At 42.7% G+C, this 21,905-nt stretch overlaps 1 protein-coding gene across 9 annotated transcripts in view; it reads right to left on the reverse strand.

Annotated features, from left to right (window-relative positions):
• LOC148017831 (Pseudouridine synthase family protein) overlaps window positions 1-21,546 on the reverse strand; it is a 147,225-nt gene extending 125,679 nt beyond the window's left edge. For 2 of the 9 annotated variants that reach the window (XR_015687786.1, XM_087662317.1), the window contains exons 1-4: window positions 21,313-21,546; window positions 5,965-6,022; window positions 4,431-4,458; window positions 4,287-4,333 (exon numbers count right to left, since the gene is read on the reverse strand). Coding sequence is in view for 6 of the 9 variants with exons in the window: in XM_087662317.1 (XP_087518443.1) it covers window positions 4,287-4,333; window positions 4,431-4,458; window positions 5,965-6,022; window positions 21,313-21,403 (224 nt within the window). In the remaining 3 variants the exon portion in view is untranslated. Of the gene's footprint in view, window positions 1-4,286; window positions 4,334-4,430; window positions 4,459-5,628; window positions 5,696-5,964; window positions 6,023-21,312 lie in introns of all 9 variants that reach the window. The other 7 variants (XR_015687787.1, XR_015687788.1, XM_087662316.1 and 4 more) reach the window with 5 other exon arrangements.
• Between the last annotated feature and the right edge of the window lie 359 nt (window positions 21,547-21,905).

Here is a 21,905-nt window from a genome sequence, read left to right on the forward strand (position 1 = left end):
TTTGTGTGTACCACACTCATACATACCTATCTATCGACTCACTCCCACTCTCCCACTGTTGGTATGAGAGCATTGGTTCACAAAAAGTTACAATCGGTGCATAGACACTAGTTGTAATCAGAAACAATCGTCAGGCCAGTCTGCAGACGCGACAATACTGTTAAGGTGTGTGTTGACAGACTAACGGGCACCAAGGTGCAGAGGCGACAGTGTTGTTGCAAGCGTAACAACCAACGTGAGTTGCTGGGAGCAGGTCAAACGGACTGACGAAGGTAGTATGTGTGGCGAGCGTCAGAGACAGATGAAGGCAGGTCAATGGGGACTAACACATTGACCAGTGCATGGCGGCTACAATCCACAAGGCCAGGCATCAAACGCGAAACGCGTGATGGCCAACAGGGGCCAGGGACGGGCAGGTCAACGCCATTTTTAAAATCTGCAATTTTTTCTTTTGGCTTCCTCTCTCCTCCCTGGTGTTCACGCATGCAAACACAGACCACAAATCTGTGCAAATCTATTTCTCAAAATTTGGGGCTTTTCCCAGATTTGGTGCCAAACACATGATTCAATGATTTTTGAACCATAAATTGCAAACATTGAGTGCACGAGTCTCGGGAATTTTGGGGATTTTCCGATTCAATTGAAATTTTTGCTTGGTTGAGCCGATTTCTTGGAAATTTGTGCACTCTTAAACCCCGAAATTTGGGGCTTTTGCAGAATTCGTGAAATTTCTGCAATATTCGCCCATACTTGATGCTCAGGAAGATGTATTGATGCAATTGGAGCAGATTCATTGCAAAAATTTTGGGGCTTTTCACATTGGTGATATATTTTGAGTCGATTTGAGACAGGACAATGAAATTTGCAGCAAATTCACTGCTGAGTGGGAGTCTTTTGAGTTTTGGATGCTTCGAATGTTGAAAAAGGGCAGCTTCTCTTGGCACATGTATTGCTGAATACTCACTATGCAGTGAAGCAGTGGTAAATACAGCATTTGGGTCATTGCATTTGGGAATTTTGGTGGTGTATTGCTGAAGTGGGAGCTGTCTTTAATGCAAATGTATCAGATTTGATTCATGTATATGCTGTAATCAATACTTGAGACTGAAATTGCAGCTAAACATCTGCTTCTTGGACATGGCTACATGACAGCTTCAAGCCTAGGAAGATATCTCTCTTTCTATGGCTTCTAGCACATAGGAGTTTAGTAGTAGACACTTGGCTTGGATATGGTGAGGACCCAATACACACACAAGGAAGACATCCATAAGTACAACAAGTAGCTTCTGCATAAATACTATACATCCGAACAAACCCACACTGTCAAACTTTAAACAAGTTATATCCACTAGGGAGTCGTTATCAAGGATTTGGATAGAGATAGTCCACAACTCTCTGTGGAAGATGGGAGACGATGCAAGGCAGCTCTGAGAGGATGAGGAAGAAAAGAGAGCTTTCCCTACAAATTTGGGATTCCGCCACCTCAAATGTTCTAGCATTTTAGCCCACCATATCGGTTGTTCACACAACCATTGTATTTTTTATGTACTTGGTTACTTTTCACAAAGTTCCTTGTACTTTGTATTTACCTCAGGGGGTTTTTCTCCAAGGAGTTATTAATAGAATTCTTTTTTCTTGGAAAAAAAAGGTCTCTATTCCTACAAAAAGTGTGTGATGCATCCAGGTGGTGGCTGCCATCTCCTTGGTGCATCAGAGATAAGTACAATACCATCAGCCTAAAGTAATATCAATATCAATACTCCGGCTCGAGTCCCTCCTCCCCTATCAATTTATTAAGACACCTCGTCTATGTATAATGCAAATAATGTAGGTGAGAGCAGGCATCCTTGTTTTACTCCAATGGTATCATTAATTCTTTCAAACATCCCTCTGGATGTGTGTATAGGGGCTATCACATTCTCATACAATGCATAGATGCTCCACTGCATACCGTCTGGTACATCAATTTCCTGCAATCACTACATGAAACATACTCGAGGTACTATATCAAATGCCTTACGGAAGTCTACAAAACAACAGCAGATCTTCTTGCCTGGAGCCTTGCCTTTCCTCAGTGATTGTTTTGAGTGTCAGGATATGATCCAATGTGGTGTATCCGTGTCTAAGACCAGTCTGTCCCTATGCTCTTTAATCTCCCTCTCAGCCCATGCACCACGCTCATGTTCCAATATGGATCCATATATCTTGGCCAATGTGTGGCCAACCAGGATGGTCCTGTAGCTACTATGGAGTAAAGGATCACTGCTTTTAAACAATGGAACTATTGTATGGACCCCAACCAAATCTTAGGGAATAGCTCACAAACAGCCCTATTGAACATTTGTGCCAATATTGGCACTGGTATAACATGCATGTGAGAAGTGCTCTGCTTCTAGAAACGTCCTCTTCTTGTGCCTTTCCATTTGGTCTCACAGATCCTGGCTACACATCAAAGGATGGGAGGTAGCAAGGACCAGTTGGATATAGATTCAGATGATTCCATAGACTCCACTGAGTTCCCCTCTTTCGTGAGGCTGCAGAGATTGCAGTAATAAGATAGGACAAAGTTTATAGCACGCAGCAGAAGAGACAAGCATGGGACAGGGAACCACATCAGTCCAAGAGACTTAGAAGCTCCCCATGAGGATCCTTGCATGGAACATTCAAGGCTTTGGTGGACAGCTGTTTCAAGGAGGAGGCATCATGAGATGGCTCTTCGTAGAGCATTGTCAATGGATGTCCTTATGCTACAAGAGCACCACCTCTCGGAAGAGAGGATTTCCCGGTCCAATGGGAAGCTATTGCTAGGACCGGGTTTCACATTTTGGACTCCTATTGTCTTTGAAGGATAGAAAGGGTAATGCAGTGACATTATATAGGAGAAGAGCAGGTGGCTTGGGAAGATTTTGTCTTCCAGATCAGCAACGAACAAGACCCCTGGTTCATCTCAGAATTTGGTAGATCAGCAACTTCTCCTTAGTTCTCTAGAAGAGACACAACAACTAGAGCCAGGATCTTCTCCCAGATAGATAGGTTTTACATGAATGACTGGCCAATCAAAAAGGGGTTTGTTCAAGGGACCACTTTATCAAACCATGCACCAGTGCAGTTGGTTATTATGGACTCAGTCAGAGGAACCACTACTAGTGTCAGAGTAGCGGTTCCTCTGACTTCCAGCTGCCACCCTGCCTGTGTCCGTCATCTTTAGCCTGCCACCCTGCTGATGTCATCGTCTTGGAGCTATCGCACTGTGATTTGGACTGCTACTGCTGCATTTTGATTGGAGACTGACCACCCAGCTGACATCATCACCTCAGCCTACTGTCATCATTGTTGACCTGCACACGTGGATAGTTGCATTTTGACCTTACTAATAGCCTTTGTTTTGCTGATCCACATCATTTTTAACATCAGGCACACTCCGGAGGACTGCATTATGCTCCCTCTGTTGTTGCCCACATCATCTTCATCCTTGGTAGACTGCTGCTGCTGTTGCTGCATTTCAGGACCCATCACAAGTATGACACTATCCAACATCATTCTCATTCACCTCATCCCCAATCTTTGACACACGAGGTTTGAGGGCCCTCCTCGTATCATTCTATTCTTATTCAATCACTCTCACACAGCATTCTAAAGGTCACGTTCATCGTATTGTCATTCATTTTGTGTTTGCCTGCATTCAACATACCACTCCTTTTCACAAATCTCACTAGCCTTCCTGTCTAACGTCTAGAGGAGATTGAATGATAGCTTTAGACCAAAGAATATTTCACTCTCTCTATGGTTATTAGCACATAGGAGCTTAGTGGTTGGGACTTGGATTGGTTATGGTAGGGATCAAACACTTGTGCTACATGTGGAGGGCCAAAAGTGGCATAGAGACGTTGCATATGGGACTGCCCTAGAGCTCAAGAGGTTTGGGGGAGAGTCCTTAGGATGGTAGGAGGGACTATGATAGTGAGACAAAGACTATTGCTTGGTCCTCAATAGAGGCGCAACTTGTGATTGTGAGGATGTTCGAGGGAATCATTCCTACCTCTATCACATATTTGCCTTGATCTCTTAATAAAAATTAGAGCAGATGTGTTGCTTGCACAAATAATATATTATACTAGTATGAATTTGTGCCACAAAACATGACATCTTTTAAATCAAACCTACCTACATGGTTTAAGATCCAAATAATGATAAGTATGATTGATCCATATCAGATGCAAAGTATGATAAGCAGGATTCAACCAACCATAGAAGTATATAAATGCCAACTATGTCAAGAAAACTACCTGATTAGAGCATTTGGAGCTCTCACAACCATGCCATTAACCTTGATCTGTCATAGACTCCTCGAAAAGAACAAGATTGGATTTTGTAAAATTTTGAATTTGTTAAGAGTTTTTACACAAAAATATATTGAGATATCTAATCACCTGCCCATTTTGTATTCTCTGGAGCCACCTACACAAAAATCCAATAAAGAGTAATTGACTATGAATTATTAATATGAATATTGACCTCTGCACCTAAAACAAAACAATAGGACCTCTTTTGAGGAAACAAAAAATCAACCATCCAACAGCATTCTCATTATAGAGTTGCATGTGCACGTGCAAACCATCAACCAAACCATCCTCTCCCAAAAATTGCAAATCATTCACTCCAAACTTGCAGCATAAATTTTGAATACAAACATAAGTTTTGAGAAAAAAAATGTGTCAACAATAGTAGGTAGGAGTCCTGAAATAAGACTAACACTAAGATACCTAAATTCTTGGTTATTCATTTGAGCAAGATGAACAAATGAGCTTTTCTTGATATTATACAACATCAAGGGCCAACTTGGGTGAGGGACAACTTTAGACCCACCATTAATGCAGGTTATCAAGAATCTTATTGATTGTGTATCTATAATCCAATGATCATAAAGTATACCAAGACTGACAACAGTCCTTTGATAGTGTCTACTTAGATCATCGCTGTAAGGATCTAAACTGTTGTTGTTAGGAACCAAGTTTTTAAGCTATAGTGATGGGGTTGCATGGGAGCTAGCTCGTGCCCTCTTATGAGAGGCCAACTCACATCCATGTATTGTGTTCCATCTATGACGATTTCACACTTTTTTTGTTTGTTGTCTAAGCTTGTTTAGGGATACCTTTTGGTCTATGACAATTAGTATCACAGCATTGCCATTGGTCCATGGTCTTCAGAGTTTCAATTAGTTCGGCGTATTTTTTATTTTATCTTTGATGGAAACTAATTAAGCTTTGATCTTAAGTCAGTTTTGACTCGCTCTTACCACATGCATGCAAAAGAAATGCTTGATGCAGCTTGTTTTCTAGTTGTTTGTTGCATCAGAACGTTTACATTGTTGTAACTTGGTATCAACCCAATATGCTGAGTCTCTTACTATTTTTTACTTACTGGTTATTATATTTCAATAAAATTAGGTATGCTTACTTCTCTAGAAGTATTTCATCTTGGTTCCATGATTTGCTCAAGACGAATCGCTAGATTAGAGTTCTTGATACTTGGCAGCAATTGCCAGTATAAGCAGTTCATACATCATCTGAAGCCTCCTTTACTTGAAGGCAAATATATTGAACTTGCTATCAATTGATAAAGGCATACCTTTGGAAGAGTCATTTTGGAGTTTCAGATCAATTTGGACCAATTACCACGTTCATAAAGAAAGGAGCTACATAGAAGAGAAGTTGGAAGGAAATTTTTTTTAAGGGTTCAAAAAGATCTCAACCCTAGAATGTTAATCCCACAATCTTGCAAACAGCTCATTTTCTCAACATGTCCACTGGCATTATTGAAACTTTTGGGTGAATACTGACATTAAACAAATTTACTAAGTTTCATTTGAAATGTCATTTTTAACGAAGGAAGCGCGATGTTTAAAGATGAAACAGACAGGTTCCCTAGTATCAAATTATAAATTATGCAAAGGACTGGACTCACCCTTCCTTAGGAGCTGACACATTATACTTTGAGCAGTAATAATCAAGCAAACTCCAACCTGATTGATTACCAACATTAAATGAGTCTTTTCTAAGCATCAAAAAAACAGAATAGACTATGCATTGCAACAAAACGATTATAACAAACCACTGACATGGAAGCACTAGGGGCATGCAATTTGGTTAGTTAATAGAAAGAACTGTACTCAGCAGAAAAGCAATGGCATGAGCCTAAAAACAACTTGGATTGAGGTGACATGAATATAGTAGTCCATCGCTATGACCAATAAACACTTGTCAAAAGCTAATAAAATGATACCATTCAGAGCTAGAATCAAGGTACAAGTATGGTTTTCACCTTTTGTAAGCAAAACCTCAAAACAACACTTCATTGCTCTCACTAAACAAACAAGATGAACAGAAACTCAAGTGGAGCTAGACAATGACTAATGATGCAGAGGTAATAAGAGTATACACTGCTGACATATAACCTGAGAAAAATGGATGCAACTCTACATGCATCAACTTTTTCAATAATTGCATGCCCACTTTCCTAGATAGAAATTTGGCAATTTCTTCTGGTTATTTGGTCAATATTGGTATCAGCTATCTCAATATCTACCAAATTCTTCACTTGCGCAACATTTTCGGCTCTTTGGAGAATTTGGAATCAAAGAGCCTATGCATATTTGGAAGTTCAGTCATTTCAGCCCCGTAGCTACATTCACTGCTCATTGCAGTAATTTTACTGTCAGCTTGGTGATACAGCCACTTCTCTTCTGGACATGTTTTACTGCTGTCACTAATTTTTTTAGTGGACTTTGCTATGAATTCAACTCTCAAACTAGTCATGGAGTCCCCGGACTAGCGCCGCTTGGACCAGTTCCTAGTCAAATTTCAGTGGCTCCGCACATAAATTTTAATAGATAGGAACTATACAGAGAGGGGGACATCAATCTTCCTTCCAGACAGTGACCACACACCCAGCGCCTATACAAAGAGGGGTGATAGTCCAGAGAGCTCAGGAGATTAAAGCAGCACGCCAACCATGGATACAAGGGTACCAAATGCAGGTGCTACACCAAAGAGCATTGAGCAAGATCCGCCAGCAACACAAGCAACACCTAACAAAGCTAAGGGACCAATCCAAATGCTACCCCTGTACTATTTCATTAGGGATGTATGAGATACTCTACCCACCAATCCTGACTGGGTGGAACTAGATATCTATGTATTATTCAGCCACACAACTAGGCATGCACCACTTCATCCTCCAATTGTATCTCTACATCTGCAATTTTTTTGTCTTGTACATCACCTTAGCATTTTTTCACAGTATATCACTGATCATCTTTTAGCACATCACACTTTGATATCTAGTGACAATCAGCATTCTACATGGTTTTGTCTCATGGGCCGATTTCCACCTCAAAAGACATTACCATTTCTTTCTTTCTCTCTTTCCTCCTGCAAATTCTACCTATGCCACACGAGATGGATCTCCCTATGATGTACTTTATGAGGATATCATGAGATATGCTAGCATTGGGGACATATTATTAGTAGGAGATTTCAATGCACGCACTGGAGATAGACAGAGTGACTTTTATATGCATGATAATGTCATGTTCAAAGAGATTGACATAGATGAAATAGGCCTACACAGCATAGCCCAAGATAAAGAAGTGAGTACCTATGGGACACACCGATTCACTTTGGGAAGTGCACATAGACTAGCCATCTTTAATGGTCTGCCACAATGGCTAGGATCTGACAATCTAACATGTTGGAATCACAAAGGAGGGGCAAGAACTATGGACTACTTGATAGGCTCACCAGCATTGATACTAGACATCCAAAACTTTAAGATATCTAAGAGACCAATTAGCATAGCAGCAGATCGTGCTATCTTGACATTCATGCTCTCTTCTATACATATGAAACATGAAACACCATGCCTCCCTAAACATCCCAAATACTACTTTACAAAAGACACCTCACACATCTACAATGGTTCTCTGCAGACCAATTTACATACATTGGACTTGAGTAGATCGTTGGAAGAATGTAGGATTTAGTAGAGGCCATACATGGATCAGTCATGTATGCATTCCCACACACCTTGCCCCGATGTAGACCCACACGATCTACTGCTCCCCAAAATAGCTGGTATGATGATGAGTGTAGAGTCACCTGACCCCGCTTGCAGAGAGAAGTGGAGCCAAGCACTCAGACACATCGCCAAGCAAAGGCATTCTTCAAACGCCTTGTGCAAAAGAAGAAACGAGACTACTTAGCGAAAGCAAAAGCAGAGATATATCAGCTATTTTTGGGGCGGGATAGTAAGAGCGCATGGAAGATGTTTCATGAAAGATAGTCCCTCCATACAAATTACATCGCCTGATGCTTGGCTTGACTATGGGAGACAATTGTATGACCTGCCAGGACAGCCACCTATGCAGCCCCCACAAGCTTGTAGGCCAACACAGTGGTCTTTCTTCACATGGAAAATGGTTAGAGATGCAATTTATAGATTACAAAATGGGAGGGCACGCGATGAGGATGGACTAGTATCAGAACATTTCTCACATGCTTGTGACATATTAGCACCCATATTAGCACATATGTTCAATAGAGCAGTATGTGAAGGTTTCCCTATGAGTTGGTCAAACAATACTATAATTCCGCTATTTAAAAGTGGTGATCCCCTAATTCCTAGCAACTATAGGACTATCATGATCGGCCATAATTTGGCCAAGATATATGGATCTATATCGGAGTATGAACTCAGTGAGTGAGCTGAAATGCAAGGCAAGAGAGCACAAGAACAGGCAGGTTTCAGACGAGGATATACCACGCTGGACCATATTCTCACACTTAGAGCCATTATTGAGGAGGGTCGAGCCCGAGACAAGAGGATCTATTATTGCTTTGTAGACTTTCGCAAAGCTTTTGATACAATGCCTCGTACACGCATCATGCAAAGATTGCAGGACATTGGAGTACCAAAGGGTATACAATGGGGTGTCTATGCATTATATGAGGCAGTGACAGATCATGTACGAGCACCTGGGGGGCTATCAGAGAAGATTGACAGTACCATAGGAGTGAAACAAGGATGTCCACTTTCACCCACATTGTTTGGTCTATACATAGATGAAGTGTCTGATTACATAGACCGAAGAGGAGGAGCTGGAGCCAGCCTAGCAGGGGTGCTAATACCGATATTACTGTATGCAGATGATATTGTTCTCATTTCAGATTTACCAGAGGGATTGCAATGCCATCCAGATGCTTTGCACATCTTCTATAAAGATAAAGACCTCACAGTGAACCTTGGGAAGACCAAAACCATTGTTTTCAATGCTTCAGTAGTATGGATGACTAGATCTATGTACCAATTCACATTTGGGGGAGACATACTGGAGCATGTGAGGGAATATGTCTATTTGGGAGTCACCTTCTCTGGCCCACGTTTTTCGTTAAGAGGGGCATCAGAGGCACGTTTGGCACGTGGATACGCAGCACTAGGGGCACTCGAGAGTCAATGTGCTCACATACAATTCCAGAAGCCCCGCACCAAACTCTAGTTGTTTGATACCCTAGTCACACCTACATTACTATATGGAGCAAAGGTATGGGGTTGTAGCTTGTACCACAAGCATCTTAGCCCACTCACTAATTAGATTAGAGTAGAGAGGGATTATTATGATGGTTGGGATAGCATGGAAAGGCCATTTGATCATGATAATAGCACGCATGATTAGGAGTAAGCCCTCCACCCCACATCCCATTGTCAGAGCAGAGCTAGGGGCAACACCTATAGTTACAGAGGCACTCTTCAAGGCAGTGACCTTTTGGCACGGACTATGGGAACTTCCACACCATAGATACTCTAGATTGGTACTAACCTCATCTAGACAACTAGCAGCAGGAGGCGAAAAGAACTGTCGGTTTTCATAGATGGCTATTTGGATGAGCCTACATCGTTTGGATATTGACCGTCTTCCACCTTTGGATTATAGCCTTGACTGCCCTACACTTTCATAGATGGCTATTTGGATGAGCCTACATCGTTTGGATATTGACCGTCTTCCACCTTTGGATTATAGCCTTGACTGCCCTACACTTTCTCTCAGCTGATCAGAGTTGAACCAGGTGATCATAGCTGATATCTTGAAGATTGAGATAGCAAGGACATGGATCCATCCACCACTCCCTGTAGGATCGAGGATGGAGTTCTACAGGAATCATTTCTTGTGTCTCTCTGATGATGGTTTCACTATTCGGCCAGCATATATGGACACCCATCTCTCCCATAGCGTACAGGTTGCTATTGGACAAATTCGCACCTCCTCACATAGGCTTCAGATGGGGACACACAGATGGACAAATACGCTAGCAAAGGATAGGACTTGCCAGCTTTGTGGTCGAGAGCCTAAGACGGAGGAGCACTACATATGCAGATGCACAGTATACTATGACATACGAGGACGGTACCACTGCCTCTTGCGTGATGAATTTGGACCCCTTTGTCGCGTCATGGAGTACGAGGACCAGAGATGCCTAGGTCTTTTCCTCCTGGAGCTCAAGAGGCACCAAACTGCACTACTACGAGATAGGAGGCCAACTCACCCAGAGGGACACACACAAAGAGCAGTGACAAACAGACAGAGCCACCCCACCAAACACCTTACAGGCCACACCATGGAGTCACATTAGATAGAGCCATTTCCCTTCGTCAAGCACGACGACCCCGTCTACCAGGACCATGTCCGAGGAGGCCACACCACAGCCGGATCAAAGCCATTATCGGGAGACACCGAAGACTCACCACCAGGCATATTAGCAAAGCAGCTAGGGACCGCATCATAGCTGAGATCATGTGCAGATCTTGAGACTAGCTACAACCCATAGTCTCCACTACACTTTTGTACATGGTTCTATCAGATCTCGTTCTCCTTTCCTTTCCTTTTCTTTTCTATCGATGAAACAACGCTACACATGGTTCAACCCTAGTATAGTCCCAGCGTATAGTTATTTTCAGTATTGTTTCATAAGCCACCCACTTATGACCCAACCCAGATCTTTGGACTAGACTCGAGGGCCCAAGATTGGACTTCAAACCCAGGACTGGACCAGATATTTTTGGACTAGACTCCCAAGACTAGGGCCTAGACCCAAGACATCATTTGACCAAACCTGACCCAAATTTTTGGACTAAACTCAGGATCCAAGATTGGGCTTTTTAATAAAAAGGTTTAATTCATTGATTAATCATGTTTTTGGGTTGTTTCAAAGCAGCTAATATACTGTTAGCTCAATAGAGAACCTGCCTATAAATAGGCATAGAGAATACGAAAAGTGACAAATCGGCCAACCCAAATAGAGGGTGTCTAATGCAAGTCAACCAACTGAGGACTGGTGCCCAAAATCATGGCAGCCAGCCTCAGCCCCATAAAATAATGAAGTGCCCACTCTAACCCATGAGATGTACAATCTGCTAACACCCCCTCCCAGATCATGGTAATCAATACAAAAAAATATACAATGATAAATGTCAATCATACCAATCCCTAAAAATAGAAACACAAAAAACACATCATTACCATGGATTCCCCGCCTTCAACCAAACCACCAAAGTCCCCCTCATGTGAGCTCCAACTAAGAACCAAGCCCTCTCTATCAAGAAATAGCTCTACATGAACTTAGAAGTCAATCCCATCTCCAAGATTTCAATCTACTAGACTTCATCAATGCATATGGGAAGCTATATTCTGGATCCATTTCACATGTATATGAATGAGGCTCAAATGCTCGCCAACCTCCTATTGAGCTAAAACACGCTTTACAGCTATTTAGCATTTTTAACCAGCCCCAAAACACGCTTAATTAATGAAAAATGTGAATTTGGTATGCGGTTCGAGAGAGTCTCAATGGTCCCCCAAAACCCTAATTTTTTGAGCACCCTTCAACATCTATAAATAGACAAGCTGCCCACCATTCAACCTCATTCTTTCAGTGCATATTTCAGCCATCAACCTTCGCCCAAGTGACAATCTACCCTTCACGACTGCTGCCACTCCTCTGTCAGCCCTTACAATGCCTAGCACTTTCCTCCCTGGCTGTAGGCCACTATTGGTGCCCTCTTCCCTACTACGTTTGGACTTTTCTGCCATAGCCAGCACACAATTTGCCTCCTCTAGATTGCGTTTGGACACTCATCCACCAAGCGATAATTGGCAATGATCTCCCATACCTTCTAGCGACCTTCTACTGCTTGCATTTGGCCTTCACTGCTCCAGGAGGCAGCTAGCAACACTCCTCATCTAGGCGTCTCCCCTTCAACTGGATTTGCAGCCTTCTAGTATCACCACCTTCCTCTTCCACCTTCCAAGGTTGTCGTTAGCATCTCTAGCACCTGTTGGGATCTACGTTTAATAGTCTTCCTCTCTTCGACACTTCGACTAGTGGTCACAGCACTTTGGAATCCGTCTCCAATGGATATTACTTGTTGAGCTAAAGCATGCTTTACAACTTATTAGCATTTTTAAATAGCCCCAAAACACGCTTAATTAATGAAAAACACAAATTTGATGCACAATTCGAGAGAGTTGCAGTGGTCCCCCAAAACCCTAATTTTTGGTACACCCTTCAACATCTATAAATAGGCCCACCATTCAGCTTCATCCTTTTGTGCAATTTTTTCAGTCTACCGTGCAAATTTCAGCTATCAATCACCTACCATCTGCTGTCTAGCCATCACCGATTGCAGTCCATCACTATCCATCCCTAAGCAGCCTATTTTCAACCATCAGCCTGCTATTTCGAGATCTCCATCTCCTATGTCATCGTAGCACCTCATAAGCCTGCGTTTTCAGCATCTAGTACTAGGCGACAAGCTATTGCCATCCCTCCCACCAAGCGATTGCTGCAGTACCTACGTTTCTGTTGTCCAGCACACCCTCTATATCAGCAAACACCTCTCCTGTTGTCGCCTTAGTCCCCTAACACTTTGGTGATCAGCGTTTGGTGTTTCCCGCACTCCGACACTCCAACTAGTGGTCACAGTACTTGGGATCAATCTCCAGTGAACATGACTCTCCGACACTGCATTGCTCTGCCCTTGGGCATTTTGTACACTCTTACATTCATTTAAAGCATTCATTCACTTCAAAGTTTCTTCTCTCTGTGTTTGTCTCTGTGTTTGAGTTTTGAGTTTTGAGTTTTTTTGTTTTGCGTTTTACATTTAGGGTTTGAGTTTTGCTTGTCTCTATTTGAGTCTTTCTGCTTCAATCTTGGTCGTATATGCTATGTTTCCTCAATGCAAACCCTTTGTGCTTTGTCGTATGATTGTATTTGTGTTTCTACATTAGGGTATTTCTTTACACTTCCACCACCCTCTCACACTCCCTTTGTGGCACTAGAGAGTCGTGAGAGCAAAGCTAGCACCACTAGGGCTAGAAGGCAAAAAAGGTCGGTGTGGCCTTAGACTTCACCGCAAAAGAGGAAGCCTTCACCACCATACATTCTTCTTCTTCTACATGTCACCCCTCTTTGAAGTTGCAAACACTCAAGCATCAAGAGAAGCAACTAGAGGCAGCATCCTCACCTAAACCTAAACATGTACACAACAAGCCCCTAGAAGAAACTTGAAGATGAGTAGTGTGTGTCTTGAAGCTTGTCATTAGTAACACAAAGCAGCAATTATGAGGTAGTGCAAAGAAGATGAAAGAAAGCAAGGGATATGATAATGGAGGCCCTTTTCCAAACCATCAGCTTCATACAAAGAGTACATGACATGCACCCAAATAGACTATCTAGGAGAGCCTTCGAGGCTTCTAGGTATCTACCTCAAGTAAGGCATGAGACTTCATGGTATGCACAGGTTGAGCAGTGGCTCACAAGGTATGGATTCTCAACATGGACCACCTCCCCCCTTTTCAGTACGATCCCAACTCCCCCTTCATACACCTCTTCCACACTAAGAGAAACTTGGTCATGCAAAAGGACCTTTATCAACTGCACATAGAGCATATGACGACTTCACCATCTTCCCCCAAAGATGTCATACTATAGGGATAACTATATGAGAACTATAGCAAATGGTTTTATTGAGAGACCTAGATACCTAGATTATACATGTCACATGAGATATGGGTAGCCATTGGCCAACTCAGGATATCCTCTCATTAGCTTGAGATCGAGACCAGGAGGGCAACCCACATTCCCAAAGCTAAGTGGATTTGCAAACTATGCCAGGAGGAGGTGGAGAGCAAGGAGCACTACATCTACAAATGCAAAGCCTATGGCATAGTCCAAGCTAGATACCCCACACTATTTGGAGGAGACACCTCCCTATTTGCTCCATCTCCTTTGTCCATGTCCATTGCAACTCCTATTTGGTGGCATTTATAAGAGGTTGCACATAGTGCTGTCAAGAAATGATTGAGCAACTAGAGAGACTATAGGGTTTGCAGGGAGAAACACGGAGTGTGTATGGCATACACTAAGAAGAGAAGAGAAACTCACGTGAACAAGATGATGAATGAATGAAATAATGAAGTGAATCTGATACAAGGTTGCCATAGCACAAAAGATGCCCTGGAGCAGGGAGACTGTCGAAGAAGCCTCTACATCTGCAAATGCAGACTTGATGAGTTGATGATAACTGTTGGATGTGACGCCAAGTGTAGGAGAGGGGTCCAAGTTGCAAAATGCAAATGCCTTATCAAATGTGAAAGATGAAGAGGGAGACTGCCAAAAGATAGAGTAGGTATCAAGCTACCCAAACACAAGCTGCTATGGGCTTTGAGGTTGATGCCAACTAGAGAAGGTCACCAATTGTGGAGGAAGCACCAAAATGTCAAATGTAAGGATGCAGGGCCTCGAGATGATGATGCCAACTGATGATGACTGACACCAAGATGGAAAAGAATCATAGATTGCCAAATGCAAGTATCTACTGCCTAAGGAAGCAGTCAGCACCTATGGAGATGATAACACCAGGAGAGAAGGAAGACCCTGTCACCATAAACGCAACCCTTTGAATGGAGGAGACTGGCACCTAGCAATAACAAGGAGTGGAGATGATGGAAGGAGAGAGAAGAGACTAAGGTCTCATGAATGAACAAAAGAAGCATGAAGTGGTGTATTGGAATGAAAGACTGGTGCTAAATATAAAAGCACAAACAGTCTGGAGTCTCACCCATTGAAGTCTCTCAAGCAACACTTGACACTCTCGAAAGGCCGCAGAAGCCTTTTTAGGGCTAGAAACAAAAATCAAAAATGGAAATGAAGAAAGAAAATTGTACGGAATGATGTGGTTTCTCAAAACCCCCTATTAGCCCCAAAAAAGAGTGCAAAAACAAGTGTGAGGTGAAGAGAAGAAGATCCACCTTGTAATCCGAGAGTGCCACCTTGAAGGAGACTTGTAAAGATAGTCAAGGGCCGGATTAGCAATAGAACCTGAAACACAACCTCGAGTGAGAAACCACTAGCTCCGTTACACCATGTTGGAAGCTGTTGCTGAAAATCCAAGGGCCCCGATTGAAGATAGATCCTCTAGATATTGGGTTTCAATGGAGGTAAAATCACTCGAAAGAGAGCCAAACCTTAGGAGTAAAAGATGGTGTGGGAAGAACATCAAGAGTAGGAGGGTCTCCCTCTAAAACTTGAGGAGTAGAAGCCCCCTCTTTGAAGTTGAAGAAAAAGGAGATACCCCCTTTGAGGGCGAAGGAAAAGGATCCCCCTCGGTATCCCCCTTTGAGAGAGATTGGGACTCCAACTCATGGATTACCGACCCCAAGGTGTCTACTGACAAAGTAAATACAATTTATCATACCGAAGAAGGTATCTGGAGCTTAGAAGGAGTAGAAGCCAGAGAGTGCCCAAATATGTCTTCTTGATCCTGAGTAGAAGAGGGTGAGACAAAAGGAGGCTTAAGGTGAGGCAAGGATGGGGAAAATAAATTTGCGAGCTCTCAAAAGAGAGGACTATGGAGGAGATGTGGGCCATGGTAACCACTGGACCTGAAAATGGGTGGGGGAAACCTCCACATAGTTAGGTAATCTCCAAGAGGACTTATTGCCTTATGAGGTCTTAGAGCCTCCCTTGGCTCGTAAGGACTTAGTGCACGTTGGATGCATCTTATTGCCTTGAGCGTAGTAAGCGAAGAGTAGATGCAAAACAATCTCTATGACCCAAAAAGGAGAGGTAGCACAAGGAGTGCTTGGTGGAAGGCGCGTATACTCCAATAGGATAGGCAGTCGCCATGGTATCAGAGTGCCAACCTGTAAAAGGGAGGGTGAAAGGGAGAAGAAGGATATCTCCTAGTGATGCAACCGAAGTAGAGTAATCATGAGATGTTGATGCTGAACTTACAACATGTCTTTGCCTTCTCTAATGCAAAGGATCTTCGCGGCTCAATGAGTGCCTCTGGCTCTGATACCATGTCAAGAAATGACTAAGCAACTAGCGAGACAGTACGATTTAAAGGGAGAAACATAGAGTATGTTTAGCAAACACTAAGAAGAGAGAAGAAACTCAAATGAACAAGATAATGAATGAATGAAATAATGAAGTGAATTTGATATAAGGGTGCTGTAGCATGAAAGATGCCTTAGAGCACAGAGACTATCGAAGAAGCCTCTGAGTCTACAACCGCAAGGATGATGAGGTGTCGCCTAGGGCAGGGAGACTGTCGAAGAAGCCTCTAAATCGACAAACGCAGGCCTAATGAGTTGACACCAGTTGTTGAATGTGATGCCAAGTGGAGAAGAGGGGTCCAAGCTGCAAAACACAAATGCCTAAAGGGTGTGAGCTGTGAAACACGAAAGAGAAGCTTTGAGGATGCCGCAAACTGGAGGAGGTCATCAACTATAGAGAAAGCACCAAAATGTCAAATGCAAGGATGCAAGGCCTCGAGACAATGACGCCAACTGATGATGACTAATGCCGAGATGGAGAAGAAGCATACACTGCCAAATGCAAGCATCTAGTGCTTAAGGAAGCAATTGCCGCCTATGGATGATGATGCTAGTAGAGAAGGAAGAGCATGTCACCATAAACGCAACCATGTGGATAGAGAAGATTGACGCCTGCCGAATGAAAGGGATGGAGATGGTGAAAGGATAGAGAAGAGATGGTCTCATGAATGAATAAAAGAAGTGTGAAGTGGTGTGTCGGAATAAATGAGTGGTGCCGAATATATAGGCACAAACAGTCTCAAGTCTTGCCCATTGAAGTCTCTCAAGCAGCGCTTCGACACTCTCGAAAGGCCCTAGAAATCCTTTTTGGGGCTGGAAACAGAAACCAAAAATGGGAATGAAAAAGAAAAACTGTACAAAATGATGTGGTTTCTCAACACCCCCTCTCAGGCCCAAAAAAGAGGAGTGAGTTGAAGAGAAGATCCACCCCGTAATCCAAGAATGCCACCTTGAAGGAGACCTGTGAAGATAGTTAAGAGACCAAATGAGCAGTAGAACCTAAAACACAACCTCAGGTGAGAAGCCATTAGCTCCGTTACACCATGTTGGAAGGAATACGAAGGCCTAGTCATAAAGCTATTGTTGAAAATCCAAGGGCCCCGATCGAAGATAGATCCTCTAGATATTGGGTTTCAATGGAGGTAAAACTGCTTGAAAGAGAGCCAAACCTTAGAAGTAAAAGATTGTGTGGGAAGAACTTCAAGAGTAGGAGGGGTCTGGAAAGTCTTGTGGTTTATAGTCATTACTGTGTCATTGCTTCAACTCTTACCAAAGTACAGGGTTTTGTCTCAGCAGTCCTCCCAATGACAATGTCACAAGAGTTGTTATGAGTGTGACTAGCAAGCCGCCATTGCTCTTTCCCTCCTCAACTTCATGGGTTCCTTACCAATGTTCTTGAACTGTTTGTGTATTCCTGGTCTTCTCATTCTATCCATACAACTATTCACGTAGTGACGCTGTCTCTCCTGCCCTCAAATATGTGGGTGAGGCTAGTGGACTGATGGTTGAGAGTTCCTCAATCTCTTCCTCAACTGTAGGTTGGGTATCTTGAAGATGAGTATGCGCTTCTTTTATCCACTCCTTGACCTTATCTACAACCCTCTGAAACTGGAGAAGTAGGAGCCCCCTCTAAAGCTGAAGAAAAAGAAGATGCCCCCCCTCTAAGGCTAAAGGAAAAGGATCCCCCTCTACAAGAGATAGGGACTTCAATTCATCAATCACGAACGTCAAGATGTCTAATGATAAAGAAAATACCACCAATCATCCTGAAGAATGTATCTAGAGCTCAAAAGGAGCAGAAGCTAAAGAGCGCCCAAAGGTGTCTTCTTAAACCTAAGTAGAAGAGGATGGGATAGAAAAAGGCTCAGGGTAAGCCAAGGGTGAGAAACGGTCGCGAAACTCTCAAAGGAGTAGACTATGGAGGAGATGTGGGCTATGATAAGCACTGGACCTGAAAATTGGTGGGGGAAACCTCCACACAATGTGGTGGTCTCCAAGAGGACTTATCACCTCGTGAAATCTTAAGAGCCTCCATTGGCTCATGAGGACTTAGTGCACGTCGAATACGTCTTATTGCCTTCAATGTGGTAAGTGGAGAGCCAATGCAGAACAATCTTTATGACCCAAAAAGGAGAGGTAGCACAAGGAGCACCTGGTGGAAAACGCATATACTCCTATGGGGTAGAAAAGAAAGATCGATATCGACAATCTTCAAGGGTGTGACCATTCTTATTGCCATAGGAGCACCCAGGAGATAGGCAATCTGTCAATGGTGGAGAAGCCATGGTATTGGAGTGCCAACCTATAAAAGGAAGGATGGGAGGAAGAAAAAGGATATCTCCTAATGATGCAGTGGAAGTAGAGTAATAATTAGATGTTGATGCCGAAACCTAAAACCTGTCTTTGCCTTCTCCAATGCAAAGAATCTTCGCGGCTCACAAAGCGTCTCTAGCTCTCATACCATGTCAAGAAATGACTAAGCAACCAGAGAGACAGTAGGATTTGTAAGGAGAAACACAGAGTGTGTATGGCAAACACTAAGAAGAGGAGAAATTCATATGAACAAGATGATGAATGAATGAAATAATGAAGTGAATCCGATACAAGGGTGCCATAGCACAAAAGATACCTTGGAGCAAGAAGACTACCAAAGAAACCTCTGAGCCTACAAACACAAGGATAATGAGGTGTCGATTGAAGCAGCAAGACTGCTGAAAAAGTCTATATTTGCAAACGTAGGCTTGATGAGTTTACGCCAGTTGTTGGATGTGACGCCAAGTGGAGGAGAGGGATCCGAGTTGCAAAACACGCACACCTGGAGGATGTTAACTATCAAACACGAAAGAAAACAACCCAAATAATGACAATTGATGAAGAGGGAGGCCACCAAAAGATGGAGGAGGTGTCAAGCTGCCCAAACACAAGCAACCGTGGGCTCTGAGGCTGACACCAATTGGAGAAGGAGGTTGTCAACTTTGGAGGAATCACCAGGATGTCAAATGCAAGGATGCAAGGCTTGGAGATAATGACACCTGCTAATGATGGACTAATGCCAAGATGGAGAAGAAGCATAGACTACCAAACACAAGCATCCGGTGCCTAAGGAAGTAGTCGCTACTTGTGGATGATGATGCCACCAAAGAAGGAAGAGCTTGTCACCATAAACGCACCCCTATGGATGGAGGAAAAGCTTGTCACCGTAAATGCACCCCTATGGATGGAGAAGACTAGCGCCTCGCAACAGGAAGGGATGGAGATGATGGAAGAAGAGAGAAGAGACAAAGATCTCATGAATGAACAAAATAAGTGTGAAGTGGTGTGTCGGAATGAATGAGTGGTACCAATTATATAGGCACAAACAATCTCGAGTCTCGCCCATTGAAGTCTCTCGAGCAGCACTCCAACACTCTCGGAAGGTCTTAGAAAGCCTTTTTGTGGCTAGAAATAGAAACCAAAAATGGGAATGAATTGAGGAAAATTGTATGGAAAGATGCCGTTCCTCAACAAGTGCTCATGTACTCAACTATATAACACCATCAATCCCAAGAAGATATGCACCTTTGACATATCTTCAAGACAAGGCCACTCTCACTTTGACCTTCTCAAGTGCCATACTAATGACCCGCGCAAAGATTATGTGCCCCAAATAACAAATGCACACGTCAAAAGACGCATTCCTTCAAGTTCATGAGAAGCTTTGTCTCTTACAAAAGAAAAAGCACTTTTCATAGATGGTCATAATGCTCATCTCAATACGTCTTGTACAAATAGATATCGTCAAGCAACACAATAACATACTTCCCCAAAAGAGACTGCAACACCCATGCTGTCATAACCTTGAAAAAATGCATTGAAACATTGGATGGAAGCACCACAAACTATCCAAAATGCCATCATACGAATGTCTTTGAAAGCAATCTTGACATAATGATAGCCAAAATTTCAAGTCAAGCGTAGTGAAAAACATCATCCAAATGGTTGATTCAACAACTCATTGACCATTGGAAAGGTAAACTTGTTTTTCATATTGAGCTTATTGAAAACTCAACAAACAACACATAGGTATGAGGTCCCACCAACAACGGTCCCATCCTTTTTTATTAGCAACAATAGGGACCCCTGATACCTCCTTTACCCCACAACTCGATGCAATGTGCCTTGGGCTGCTACCAGCTTAACTACTTTGTCTAACCCAAAAATTAGAGCCACGATGGTCACCTTTTTGCCATCCGGTCACGTTGTCACCTTTTTGCCATCTAGTCACATAGACCTCATCTAGTGTATGTCACGACTCAACCGGGCTCACATATGGCTTCTCCTCATAATGGGGGCTTACATATAGCTTCTCCTCATAATGGGAGCCTTAGAACTTTGAGCACCATGGATCATTGGTGGCACCTTATGAGGGTGGAAACATCGTCAATTTGTGTTCCCAACTCCCCAAGCTCCCTTTTGCTTATGTGAATTTTTGTCTTTCAAGTAGGGATTTACAGCTTTGGGTTGGCCTCTTTAACAAAAACCAGAGGGAAAACTGGTGTGAGTGAATCGTTGAGGTGCCTTTGAGCGGTTGCTCTACAGCCTGGAACTAGCATTCAACAGAAGTTTGAGAGTGCGAATGACTTGTTGGAAGACATCACGCAAGGCAAATTAGGCAAATTTTCTGAAAGGCTGATTGAGAGTGTTAACTGCTTTTGAGTATTCGAGTTCATCCTGAACAGGCGCTGGAGATGGGGCAAGGAACGGCCCGTTTAGTAACCACAATGGTACAGTTTCTTCGTCGGCCTCCCTGGCTGTTGCGTTCCTTCTGCACGCAGCTTCATGGGGGCTCAATCTTTCAGCCGTGTAGAAGGTAGGAGAAGTACCTGCTGAAGCCGACGAGACTACATCCTCGTACAAGATGCCTTCGTTCAGCTCCGGCCAGGGCCGCCCAAAGACTCGTAATTGTGTAGCCATGGATCGATGTCCTTTGGCAATATGACGAGTCACTCCCACCCGCTGGTCCTGTTACTACGACCACTGGGAAGCACCAGCCATTCTCTCAATAGTACCCGTTTGCCAAAGGACAGGAAGGGCACTTTACATTTTTCAGGTATAGTTCAGGTGCTAAGATAATTGGTTCACATATACACACACTCTCTCTCTCTCTCTTTCTCTTTCTTTGTAACTTACAATGTCTCTCTCTTTTTAGGTATGTGTGTGGAATCTACAATGGCTTCAAAGCAACATGTATAAATAATATGAATATATGTATAATATTTTATAATATACATTATAAATAAATAAAGCTTATTATTAATATAATATTATATATGTTATACAATATATTATCTCATGTGTATTATATTATACATTTTAATAATACAATATCATGTATTTATCAGTTTTATATATATATATATATATATATATATAGTATGTTAATATAATAATATGTATTAAATTATTATTATAAAAC

The sequence above is a fragment of the Lygodium microphyllum genome, chromosome 21 (genome assembly GCF_053477565.2).
Source record: "Lygodium microphyllum isolate KBCC chromosome 21, Lygodium_microphyllum_v1.1.10, whole genome shotgun sequence".
In the NCBI taxonomy this organism is placed as follows: Eukaryota; Viridiplantae; Streptophyta; class Polypodiopsida; order Schizaeales; family Lygodiaceae; genus Lygodium; species Lygodium microphyllum.